This window comes from Dromiciops gliroides, chromosome 1 (genome assembly GCF_019393635.1).
Source record: "Dromiciops gliroides isolate mDroGli1 chromosome 1, mDroGli1.pri, whole genome shotgun sequence".
NCBI lineage: Eukaryota > Metazoa > Chordata > Mammalia > Microbiotheria > Microbiotheriidae > Dromiciops > Dromiciops gliroides.
In genome coordinates, this window is record NC_057861.1 from 471,385,672 (window position 1) to 471,398,819 (window position 13,148).

The window sequence follows — 13,148 nt, forward strand, 5'->3', positions numbered from 1 at the left end:
TCTTCAGGCAGTTTTCAGATGAAGAAATTAAAGCTATCTACAGGCATATAAAAAATGCTCTCAATCAGTACAGATTAGAAAAATGCACATTAAAACTACCCTGAGGTACCACTCTCACACCTATTCAACTGGCTAATATGACAAAAAAGGAAAATTATAAGTATTGGAGAAAATGGGGGAAAATTGTATCACTAATGCACTGTTGGTGGAGCTGTGAACTGATCCAACCATTCTGGAAAGCAATGTGGAACCATGTCCAAAAGGCTATAAAACTGCATACCCTTTGACCAAGCAATACCACATATGTATATCACAAGAGATATAAAAAAGGGAAAAGGAACCACATATACAATATTTATAGCTGCTCTTTGGGGTGACATAGAACTGGAAATTGAATGGATGCCCATCAAGTGGGCAATGTCTAAACAAATTGTGGTTATGAATGTAATGGAATACCACTGTGCTGTAAGAAATGATGAGTAGACAGAAAAAACCTGGAAAGACTTACATGAATGGATGCTAAGTGAAATGAGCAGAACCAAAAGAACATAGTACAGGGTATCAACAACATTGTGTGATGACAATCAACTGTGAAAGACTTAGCTCTTTTTAGGAATACAATGATCCAAGACAATTCCTTTACTTTTTTTTGTTTAGAATTTTATTTTCCAAATAACATGTAAAAACAAATTTTGACATAACTTTTTAAAAACTTTGTGTTCCAAATTCTCTTCCTCCCTCCCATCCCACCCCCACCCTCAAGAACTCAAACAATTCAATATAAGTTATATGAGTAGTCATGGAAAACATCTCCACATTAGCCAGGATGCAAGAGAAAACAGACAAAAGCAAAACTTCAGATTAAGGAACTATCAAAAAGAAAAATTATGCTTCAATCTGTTTTCAGATACCATCAGTTCTTTCTCTGTAGATGGACAACAATTTTCATGAGTCCTTCAGAGTTATATTGGATCGTTGCATTGCTGAAAATAACCATATCCTTCCCAGCAGATCATCATACACTATTCCTGTTCTTTTGTATACAGTACATTTCACTCTGCTTCAGTTCATGTAGGTCTTTCCAGGTTTTTCTGATAGTATCCTGTTCATCATAACTTTTATAAAGTACCTTAAACTTGACAAAGAGTTTTCTTCACAACAGCCCAGAAAAGTAGGTACCATACATGTTGCCATTATAATCAATCGTTATAACTATTTCCCTCGATCCTATTCCCTTCCCATGATATTTACTCTACTTTCTATCTTCTTTTACCCTATTCTTCCTCAAAAGTGTTTTGCTTCTGACTGCCCCCTTCTCCCGCGCCGCCCCCCCCCCCTTCTCCCGGTCTACCCTCCCTTTTTTCACCCCTCCCTCTATAGACTTTTCCCTTCCTACTTTCCTGCAGGGTTAGATAGATTACTCCTTCCAATTGGGTGTGTATGTTATTTCCTCCTTGAGCAGACTCTGATGAGATTATGGTCTTTGAGCTAATTCTGTGTTCTAAATTTTCTTCTTCCCTCCATCCTCAACCCTGCCTATGAAATCAAGCAATTCAATGTCATACATGTGCACTTGTGCAGAACATCTTCACCTTCCTCGAAAGTGTTCTGCTTTTTACCGCTCCCACCCCCAATCTGCCTTTCATTCCTTCCCTCCCCCGCCCCAATATCTTTTTTCTCCCACTTTCCCTCAGGTAAAAATATATTACTATATCCATTTGATTATGTATGTTATTCCCTCTTTGAGCCAATTCTGATGAGAGTAAGGGTTACTCACTCCCTCACTTTGCCCCCCTCTTCCACTCCCCTCCATAAGCTTTTTGTTTCTTTTATGTGAGTTACTTTTCCCTAGTCTACTTCTTTCTTTCCCTTTCTTCCAGTGCATTCCTCTTACTCCTTAACTTTATTTTAAAGATGTCATCATGGGTTATTGAGGTGGCACAGTGGACAAAGCACCAGCCCTAGACCCAGGAGGCCCTGAGCCCAAGTCCAGCCCCAGACATAAGCCACCCCCCACCTTGCCTACCGCACAAAACAAAAAAACAAGGTTAAACAAAATATAAATGCTTTACAGATATCATCCTTTCATATTCATTTCAGACCTGTGTCCTCTAAGTGTATTCCTTTCAGTTGCCCTAATAGTGAGAAAATTCTTATGAGTTAGAAGTATTATCTTCCCATGTAGAAATGTAAAGTTTAATCCTTTAGCATCCCTCATGATTTCTTTTTCCTGTTTACCTTTTTATGCTTCTCTAGGGTATTGTATTTGAAAGTCAAATTTTCTAATCAGTTCAGGTTTTTTCATCACAAATGCCTGAAAGTCCTCTTCATTGAGGTCCCATTGTTTCCTCTGAAAGATTATAATCAGTTGTGCTGGGTAGGTGATTTTTGGCTGTACTCCCAGTTCCTTTGCCCTCTGGAATCTCATATTCCATGCCCTCTAATCCTTTAATGTAGATGCTGTTAGATCTTATTTTATCCTTACTGTAGCTCCACAGTATTTGAATTACTTTTTTCTAGCTGCTTGCATTATTTTCTCCTTGATCTGGGAGCTCTGGAATTTGGCTACAATATTCCTGGAGGTTTTCCTTTTGGGATCTCTTTCAGGAGGTGATTGGTGGATTCTTTCAATTTCTATTTTACCTTCTGCTTCTAGAATATCAGGGCAATTTTCCCTGACAATTACTTGGAAGATGATGTTTAAACTCTTATTTTTTTGGTCATGGTTTTCAGGTAGTCCAGTGATTTTCAAATTATCTCTCCTGGATCTATCTTCCAGGTCAACTATTTTTCCAAGGTGATATTCCATATTACCCTCTATTTTTTTATTTGTTTGGATTTGCTTTACTGTGTCTTGGTTTCTCATAAAGTCACTAGCTTCCATTTGTTGAATCCTAATTCTTAGGCAATTATTTTCTTCTGAGAACTTTTGTATCTCCTTTTCCACTTGGCTTTTCAAGCTGTTGACTTTTTTCTCATATCTTTCCTGCATCACCCTCATTTCTCTTTCCATTCTTTCCTGCCCCTCTCTAAATCTTCCTTCTATTTCTCCTACTTTCTCTTCAAAGTTCCTTTTGAGTGTTTCCATGGACTGAGACCAATTCATATTTTTCTTGGAACCTTTGGCTATAGAGACCCTGAGGTTGCTATCCTCTTCTGAGGATGCACCTTGCTCTTCCTTTTCACTAAAGAAACTTTCCATAGTTCTCAACTTTCTTTGCTTGCTCTTCTTGCAGTCTTTTTACTTGACTTTTGACTCCCTCTTACAGTGGGGCCCTACTTCCAAGCTATACTGTCCCAAGCTTAAGAGGGTCCCAAGTGTTTTAGCTTGAGGAAGGGCAGGTTTTTCCTCTTGCCTGGCCTATTCTCTGATCAAAAGATAACATCAAGCCAACTTGCTATTTAACCAGTCAGCAAAACTTTATGTGCTGTAGTTCTCAGCTCCAACGAGCCTGTGCCCCTCCCTACCTGGGCCTCCAACCACTCACAATTTCTTCCTGGTTCCCTGATGGGGTGGGATAGTCGAATTCCTCCTTAGGTCCTGCAGACACCACTATATCCTCCCACCCCACCCCCACCAGCCAGCTGTTCAGCCCTCTCACCTGACAGTAAGTTTATTTCCAGAAGATGTGGGTACTGTACCTGATTTGGAGGCTCAGGGGTAAATTTCTCTTGTGCAGCATGCCTGAGGAATGTGTGGGTGCAATCGCGAGGTTGGACTCTTTTCACAGCCCAGCACGGCCCCCTCTAAGCTGGCTTGGGCTAGAAAATAATCTTAGCCCACCTTTTTGTGGGTTTTGATGCTCCAGGGCTTGTTTTATGGCTGTTTTGGGGGCTCTGTGTGTTTAATGTTTTTCCTCAGCCACCTTGGCTCTGCCCCGATCTAAGACAATTCCAAAGGACTAATGATGGAAAAATGCTCTCCACATCCAGAAAAAAGAACTATGGAGTCTGAGTGCAGATTGAAGTATGCGTCAATCAATTTGATTCCATTCAATTGAAGTATGAAAATAGTATGCTATTTTCACTTTTTGTTGCTGTTTCTTCTTTCTTGTGTTTTTTTCCTTTTGTTCTGATTCTTCTCTCAAAACATGATTAATGTGGAAATATGTTTAACATGATTGTAATGTATAACCTATATCAGATTGTTTTCTTGCTTCAGGAGGGGTGAGGGGAGGAAGGGAGGGAGAAACATTTGGAACTCAAAATCTTACAAAAATAAATGCTGAAAATTATCTTTATATGTATATAGAAAAAAAAATAAAACAAAACACTTTTTAAAAAGGAGTCATTTCTCTCTTCACAACATCTCAAGACCCTTCTCTCCTTTTATGTTACACCTCTAGGCAGGCCCTCATCACCTTGTACCTTAACTGCTGCAATAGCCTCGTGGTTAGTTTCCCTGCCACAAATCTTTAACTACTCTAGTCCATTCTCCATTCAACTATCAAAATGATCTTCCTAAAGCATAGGTCCATATCCATATCATATTCCCCTTATTCAATAAAACTCCAGTGGTTTCTCAAATGACTCCAAGATCAAAAATAAAATTCTGTTTGGAAAACCCCTCATAACCCAGCCCCTTCCCCTCTTTATTTCCAATTCCCTGATTCTTTCAAATCTCAACTATGATTCTACCTTCTGCAAGAAGTTTTTCCCAATCACGACCTTCAATATTTGTGTATCTCTTTACATGTGTAAATATACATAGATTTATACACAGATATATTCACATATGTGTATATACATGTATACACATGTATATTATTTGTATGTAGTTGCCACTTGTATATATTGTATGTTATAGTATATGTGTATGTATATATGCATATGCAAATATACTTACATATACAAGTTATATCTTTTTGCATGTATTTCTGGTATATAAATGCTAACTCTTAATCGTTGTTACATGGGATAGTTCTCTAGGAGAGGCAAGGGAGAATGATACAGGGGAAAAAGTAGGTGATGTAAAAACAAAAGATAGGGGGCTAAGTGGCACAATGGATATAGCACCAGGCCTGGAATCAGGAAAACCCAAGTTCAAATCTAGCCTCAGACACTTACTAGCTGTGTGACCTTGGGCAAGTGACTTAACTTTGCTTGCCTCAGTTTCTTCATCTGTAAAATAAGGTGGAGAAGAAGATAGCAGATCACTCCAGGATCTTTGCCAAGAAAACCCCAAATGGGGTCAACAAAGAGTCTCAGACACAACTGAAAGAACCAAACAATAATAAAAAAGCAAAAGATACCAATCAGTTTTATTTTTAAAAATCAAGTTGAGAAAATGTATAAAATAGAGCCAAATTACTGTATTATAAACTATTACTAAAAAACAAAAACAAAAACCAAAACCCTACCTTTGCCATTAGTTTAAAAGAGAAAGGTGCATCGGTGGAACAAACTAGATAAAAAAAATCAGAAACAAACGAACTTCTTTACTTAGCCCCAAAACAAAAACTACTGAAGATAGTACTCCTATTTGGACTAGAACTACTAGGAAAACTAGAAAGCAGTTAGGAAAAAATAAGTCTACATCAACATCTTATTCCACAAGTGAAGGGGCTTTAAAAGCTAAAGGAACAAGCCTATATTTTATAGGTTCCAAATTACTATGTGGCCTAACAGGTAATGTCACTTTTTTTTTTTTTGAAAGAAAAAACTAGAATTTGAAGGACATTGGTTTTGTAAGTCAGAAGAACTGGTTCAAATGATGCTTCTGACAATTATTACCTGGGTGATTATGGAAGGAAAGGGAGAGGAAACATGATTTATTATGTGCCAGGCACGCTGCTACATACTTTACAAATATAATCGCATTTGATCCTCACAACAACCCTGGAAGGTAGGTGCTATTATTATCCCTATTTTACAGGTGAGAAAACTGAAGCAGATAGCATTTAATAAATGTCTTGACCAGGGTCACACAGTTAATAAACATCTGATGCTGGATTTGAATTCAGGTCTTCTTGACTCCAGGCCCTATCTCCAACCCTCTATCCAGTGTACCACTAAGCACCTCCACAGCAAATCACTTAACCTAAAACTCAGTCAGCACTGCAGACCCTCCATCTCCCAAAACTATGCCTCTGTAATGGCTGGCTCTGTGCTTAGAATGAACCCCCTCTCTGCCTCTAAGGCATAGTTCAATTGCCATCACCTAAATGAGGTTCTTCTTGGACTCCCAGATATTTATGTCTTCCCTGCCACTCTCTTTGCATGTTATACCTACCATATGTATACATGCTGTCTCCTCCATTAGAATGTAGCCTCTTTAATGATAGACTTTTTTGCCTTTTTCTTTGTATCCCCATTGCCTAGCACATTATATGATACATAGTAGGTGCTTAATAAATGCTTACTGAAAAACTGCTGATTGAGAAGACTGGATTTACATGGCCTCCTAAAGCCCCTAAGCTCCCTTCCATCTACTGGTCTATAATTATGGCTCAATTGCAGTTGAAAATCGAAAAGCTTTTGCATGAACTAAATCAGTGCAGCTAGGTTAAGAAAGGAAGCAGCTTTGTTGCAAATATTTATTTACAGGTCTAAGATCCAAGATATATAGGAAACTAACACAAATATAATAGACTATTACAAGAATCTTAATGATGTTTTAAGCTACCTTAAACCTGTTACCAAAACTTTCAGGACAGCTTGTACAAGGACTGCAATCATTCCCCCTCCCCTAGCCCAAGCTCACAATGAGAGCTCAGTAAACTCCAATCACTTGCCCTCATTACCTTTAGGATCAAATATTAACTCTTCTTGTTTACCATTTAAAACTCTTCACAACCTTACCACTTCTTATCATTCTACTCTTCTGTTTTCTTTCCCTCCACATAATCTACAATCCATCTATGCTGACCTCCTCAAATATGACACTCCATCTCCCACCTGAATGTTGATTTACTGGCTGCCTCATATACCTGGAATGCTCTGCCCCTCACCACTGCCTCATAATATGTTGCTGCCTATGCAGTACCTTTAGATTTTCTTCCACCTCAAAATCTAAGGTTTCACGACCCTAAAACTTTAAGGGAAAATATGTTTTTTAATCATAGTTTTAAAAATTATTTAGATCCGTAAGATGCTGCTTAATCATGAATTTAATTAAACAAGACAAATTTTATTATAACTATGCTTGGAGTATATTGAGTGTTATTTCAATTGCTTCATTCTACAAAACAACTTGAAGAACTGATGCATTAAAAACAGTCTTTCAAGGTTTCTGGAGATTTGTAATTCTATCCATAAAGCAATATTTTAAAAATGACAAGGTGGAAAAAAGCATGTACGTACCTAGGTTTTTTTCTAGCCATTGATGTCCTTCAATAAGTTGATCAATTACTGCAAAGTAATGTGGAGATGCTTCATCAGACATGACCCAACCACCTGTCACAATTTCAAGCTGTCCATTTGCTATTAAACTGGTGGGAAAAAAAACAACAAAGTTTGCATTAAAAAGTTTAGAATTCAGTATTTCTTATGCTATTTTGTTTGTACAGTTTCCGTATTTTCAGATGAAATAACGAATCACCAAAAAAGCACTTATTGAAGACTATCAATGTAATTAAGCACTAGGAAATGGATAGAAAAAGGAAAAAATTCTTCATCTCAATCTAATTGGACGAAGCAATACATAAAATAAAGTTCAGCTGAAGAGCAGCTGGAAAGGCCCAGGAATCCTTAAGCTACTCAGTAGTTGGATGAATACAAAAGGACAGAGATGGAGATGGAGGAGAATTATTTTAGAAAAGTTAGATATGATAGATTACTAATAACTGAATGGTAATAGAAAAAATACATATTCATCAGTTATGGAAGGAACCTTTACCAAACTTAACTAAACCAACTTTTACAATACTTGACACCAAACCAACTTTTACACAAATACAAAAAAAAAAAAAAATCAGAAAAGTCAATCACATCTTTTATTGACCACAACGCATCTTTCTATAATATTCTTATTACTACCCTTCCCCCCCCCACATAAAACCCTAAAAACAAAACCAATATACACACAGGACCTTCATTTTTCTTAACTCCTTTAATATCCTTTGAAGATATTAAGTTGCTAAAGGAATAGTTTCTTCTCCTCCAACTGGAATGTTACCAAGACAGGCTAGGTTTCAACATCACCATTTAGCTTATACTGCTCTCTACAAAAGTACTACAGACTTTTTAATTGCCAAGTCTAATGGTCTTTTCTCAGTCCTAATCCTTCTTGACTTCTCTGCAGCCCTTGACACTGTCAATCACTCTCTTCTCCTTTGCACTTTCTTTTCTCTCAGGTTTCAAGACACTGCTCTACTTTGGTTCTCCTAACTCCCAGATCTTGCTTTCTTGCCTTCCTTGGTTGACTATTAATACAGATCATGCTTACTAAGTGTCCCCCAAGGCTCTAACCTGAGCCTTCTACTGTGCTTGCTGATTTGATCAGTTCCCATAGATTAAATTATTATTTCTAAGGAGATGATGCTCAAAGCTATTTGTCCAGTTCTAATTTCTCTCAATCTCCAGTCCCACATCCCCAACTAAATATTCCATAACCATTTAACTAAATATATCCAAAATTGAATTCATTATCTTATCCCACAAATCATCTCCTTTTCCTCTCTACTGTTGTTGAGGATATCATTACCTACTGGTCACCTAGCTTGCAAATTAGGTGTCACCCTTGACTTCTTGTTCTCTTCAGATTCAATCAGGTATTAAGTCTTGTCAACTTTACATTCATAATGTTAATATGAATATATGGATCACCTGGATTTGATAGAGGTACCTTATTAGCCAAAAGTATTTTTTATGAAATGCTGGGTTAATAGGACTAAAATGTCCTTCAGCTGAACTCGAAAACTGAACCCAGATAGCTAACAGATAAAAGACCCTACCTAGTGACTTCTTTTCCCTCAGGATAATAAGTCCCTATCTTATGGTAACATCTAGGTATCCTCATCCTTGCCAAACCTTTTTTTGGAATCCTGTAATCTTATCATGCTGCTTCTGTATTTCCCCCATACTTGTTATAACTGAAATTGTTAAACTGCCTTTACTTCTGTATCATACTATTGAAACTGACAATACCCTGTAATCAGTGGACAAAAAACAAAACAAAACACATATATATCCTCAGAAATGGGGAGTCGCCCGAGCTCTCTTTGAGGAGGGGAGTCTCATACATGATCATGTTATACATTTAATCTTGGTACAAAATAAATTGTTATTGTGTTTTTCATATCCATTCTCTGATCTGTTTTCTGTGAGGTACCTACTTCTGGTAGGAGAGGCAGAAATAGCCTTCTATGATCTATCTGGGTGAACAAATTGTAGGTCTCTGACCTGGTTATTATCTTGTAGGAGGATGGGTATGAAAACTATATTTAATATTCAACAATAACTATTATGATGAGAGAAGACTGATGAGTTTTCCTGAATCCAGGTCTAGCACTATCTACTGCATCACCCAGCTTTCCATGTGTGAAATACTTAATTAATTTGTTGTCTATGATGCCTTTAAATAGATGTAATTTCCTCATTTTTCTCTTTTAACCATATCTATTTTTACTCATGCCTTATCTGTGATTACCACCTCTGCTTTCCTAGAGTCACCAGAGGCACAATCATTCTACTCTATCATCTCATTTTTATTCTATAGAGCTCTTCACGAGAAATACAATTGAAACATAATCTCTTCTTAGATTTTGTTTTCTAATCCACTCTGCAATCCACTTGTTTTATGGGTCAATTTGTTACATTTACATTCACAATTAGGATTGTCCATTGTGTTTTTTTTCCTTTTTCATGTCTACTTATGTTTTCTTAACCCTTTACTCCTCCATTTATAAAGAAAAAGAAGCTGGATAAAGAAAGGATATGATATTACACTAGTAACCAAAAATTTAAAATGGTCTAATACTCCTCTAAATCACTAGAGCTTACACTTTAATGATTTCATGATCATTTGCAGGGACTTCTTTTATGATTGTCTCTATCTTTTCCCTTTGTTTGCAGAAACCTCACAAGATGTCTTGGAATTTATATGCTAGATTTTTTCTAAAAGCCACTCCCTTAAACCCAAATAACTCTGGCTCCCATTGACTGGTCAAAAATAGGTCCCAGCCCAGGCCTCATTTGGTCATTGCTTAGCTTCTTAATGACTCAGAGTGGGCATAAATAGCACTTGTTTCTATTTTGGCCAGAAACCCTGATGGTCACACTAACTCTGGTTGTGTGTGTGTGTGTGTGTGTGTGTGTGTGTGTGTCTTTCTCTCTACGTAAAAGAGGCCTTTCTTTGCCTTATTTCTTACCTAGCTCTAATCATTGAATGGGCATTGCCTCAGGCAAATTGAGACCTATGAAAGGCCTTGGCTAAAAAGCCCAAAGTCTCCCACTGCATGCAGGACCATCTCAGTTGTCCTGATGTAAATCTTGCCATTGGACCCAGATGGCTCCAGACAGGAGGGAAAAAGCTGGTGACTTTGCACAGCCCTGCCTCATTTAAATGCAATTCCCTGAAAGTCATGACATCAGCTCCTTGATGCCATGGTCCTCTTTGAAAATAATGGACAAATAACAGCATCATTTGCAGGGATTTCTGTTTGTGATTATCTCCAACTTTTCCCATAAATTCCTCTCTTCTACTCCCTGTCCCAAAATATTTCCCACTGGTCTATAAGGTACCTTGATACCAAGTTCTTAGTGTGGGTATGTATTCTTCTTTTGTTTGGTCTGGATAAAACTGAGGTTCATGAAATGTTATCTTCCCCCCACTTCCCATGCTTATTCATTTTTCTTCTAATAAAATCCTAATTATGTGAAATAATAAGTTTGTCCCACTTCTTTCATCTCTTCCCTATTTTTTCCTCCTCATTTTCTCAAAGCAAACCAAAAAGCATAAAGCCACATAAAATCCCTGAATTTGTCTTTCTTTGTTCACTTGAAGATAGTGGGATTTATAAGTGTGCATATTTGTGCACACACACACGCATATACAGGTACAGATGTGACATAAAGGTCTCAGTATTAAACACTATTATCATTTCTCCCATTCAAACTGCTTAAATGAATTTAATTCACTAGGTTTTCTTCTTCTCTCTTGTTTTTGTATTTTCAAGATTCCACTCTTAGCAGGAATATTTCAAAGTCCCCAACTCTATTAAAGATGCATTTTTTTTCAATTTAAGATTATATTTAAATTTGTACAGTAAGTTATTCTAGGTTCTAGATCTATTTCTCTTGTTCTTTGTCAAATCTTATTTGAAGGTTTTCTTTCTTTTCATATATAATACTGTGTGACGCCTGCTGACTGTTGTACCTTTATACTAGATTTGTTTTCTTCTCTTTTTTTCCTGGCTGCTTCCTGCTTTGACTAGAAAGCAATGGGTTTAGATGAAGACTTTTTAGCCAAACACATTTTAAAATGTGTTTAAATTTGGAGATTCAGGGAGTGACTTGTCGGTGCTATTGTCATTTTGCCTTCTACTTCATTCCATCCCATCTCCTCCAAAAGATTCTCCAATCTATCATCCTCACTCTATGACTTATTCTCAATCTCCTCCTACAAACATGACCATGTTTCTCCTATCCTGAAAAACTCACAATCTTTCCATGCTCAATTACTATTATCTCTCCTGCCTTTTGTAGCAAAACTCAAATAGGCAATTTGTGATAAGTGCCTCTGGCTTCTTCTCAATCTCTTCTTAACCCTTTACAATCAGACTAACAAACCTTAACATTCCACTAAAACTGCTCTCACCAAAGTTACTAAATAACTAGATGTAAAATACAATGATCTTTTCTCAATCATCATTTTCCTGGCTCTCTCTACAGCCTTTAATACTGTTGATCAATCTGTCCTTCTTCATACTGTCTTTATGTTTTCACAATAGTCCTCCCCCAATAAGGGAACTTTCCACAGTCAGATGATCACCCCCATCAGTCCTCTATAAAAGTATCTGCCTGTCTCCTGCTTGAGGAGATAGGTATCTCAGAGCCACACGTCTGTGCTATGCCTCCTCCCCATGAGAATTCCAAGGATTTCTCTCTTGGTTTCCCTTCCCCAGCCCCTAAATAAACTATCTTATTCTATTGGATTTGTGTGCAAGAGGGTATAATTCTTTAAAGAGGAATACCTAAGGACCCCAAACCCCTACTCCTATCCCAAACCCCCTATCCTATTTCCCCATAACAATTCCATTTAAGGTTTTCCGTGTTTTTTTCCTAAAATCAACTATCTCATCATTTCTTTTATACAGTAATATTCTACCACAATTATATCATAACTTGTTGAGCCACTGAACTGAGGAGAATCCCCTCAATTTCCAGTTCTTCGCCACTATAGAGAGAGCTGCTATATTTTAGAATATATAGGTTCTTTTCCTTCTTCCCTCATCACCTTGGGGAAAAGACCTAATAGTGATATCACAGGGTCAAATGGTATGCACAGTTTTATAATTCTTTAGATGTAATTCTAGATTACTCTCTAAATGGTTGGATCAGTTCAGTTGTATCAACAATGTATTAGTGTCCCAACATTTCCCTATCATTTTAGCCAATCTGACAAATATGAGATATCTCAAAGTTGTTTAATTTGCATTTTTCTAATCAAGACTTAGGACATTTTTTCATATGATTATATATAGTTTTGATATCTTCATCAAAAAACTACCATAAATTCAAAAAATTGTCTATAATAACGAGATTAAATTTATACCAGAAATGCAAAATTGATTCAACATTGAAAAAATGTAAGAGTAGATTAACAAAATTAGTTTTTAAATAACATATTATATCAATAACTACACTAACTCTTTTACTCAATACATTTGTACTAAAATCTCCAAAAAACAGAGGAATACACAAGCTTTTACTTAACATAAGCAGCCTTCACCTAAAAATAAGAACTAGAAACATTTGAATACAAGAAAAATAGAATGGATGGAAATACACAGTTGTTAAACATAACAGGGAATGTGAATGCCATTCTTGGCATTCACTCTAGGCTCTGAAAGATGTCTGGTTGGTAAACATTCTCCTCTTAGGCCAAAGTGGGTAATGTAGGGCTTCTGAATTCTGCTTGGAGCCATGTACACTCTTAGAGACAATATGGTTCTATGGGGTTTTTGTCTTGTATTAACTGCTATGTG

The 13,148-nt window shown here is 36.9% G+C and overlaps 1 protein-coding gene across 1 annotated transcript in view; it reads right to left on the reverse strand.

Annotated features, from left to right (window-relative positions):
• The window catches only part of MAN2A1 (mannosidase alpha class 2A member 1), a 205,799-nt gene that overhangs the window by 124,788 nt on the left and 67,863 nt on the right, over window positions 1-13,148 (reverse strand). Inside the window, exon 5 of the mRNA XM_044003273.1 lies at window positions 7,303-7,430. Within this exon, the coding sequence (XP_043859208.1) occupies window positions 7,303-7,430 (128 nt within the window). The remainder of the gene's footprint in view (window positions 1-7,302; window positions 7,431-13,148) is intronic.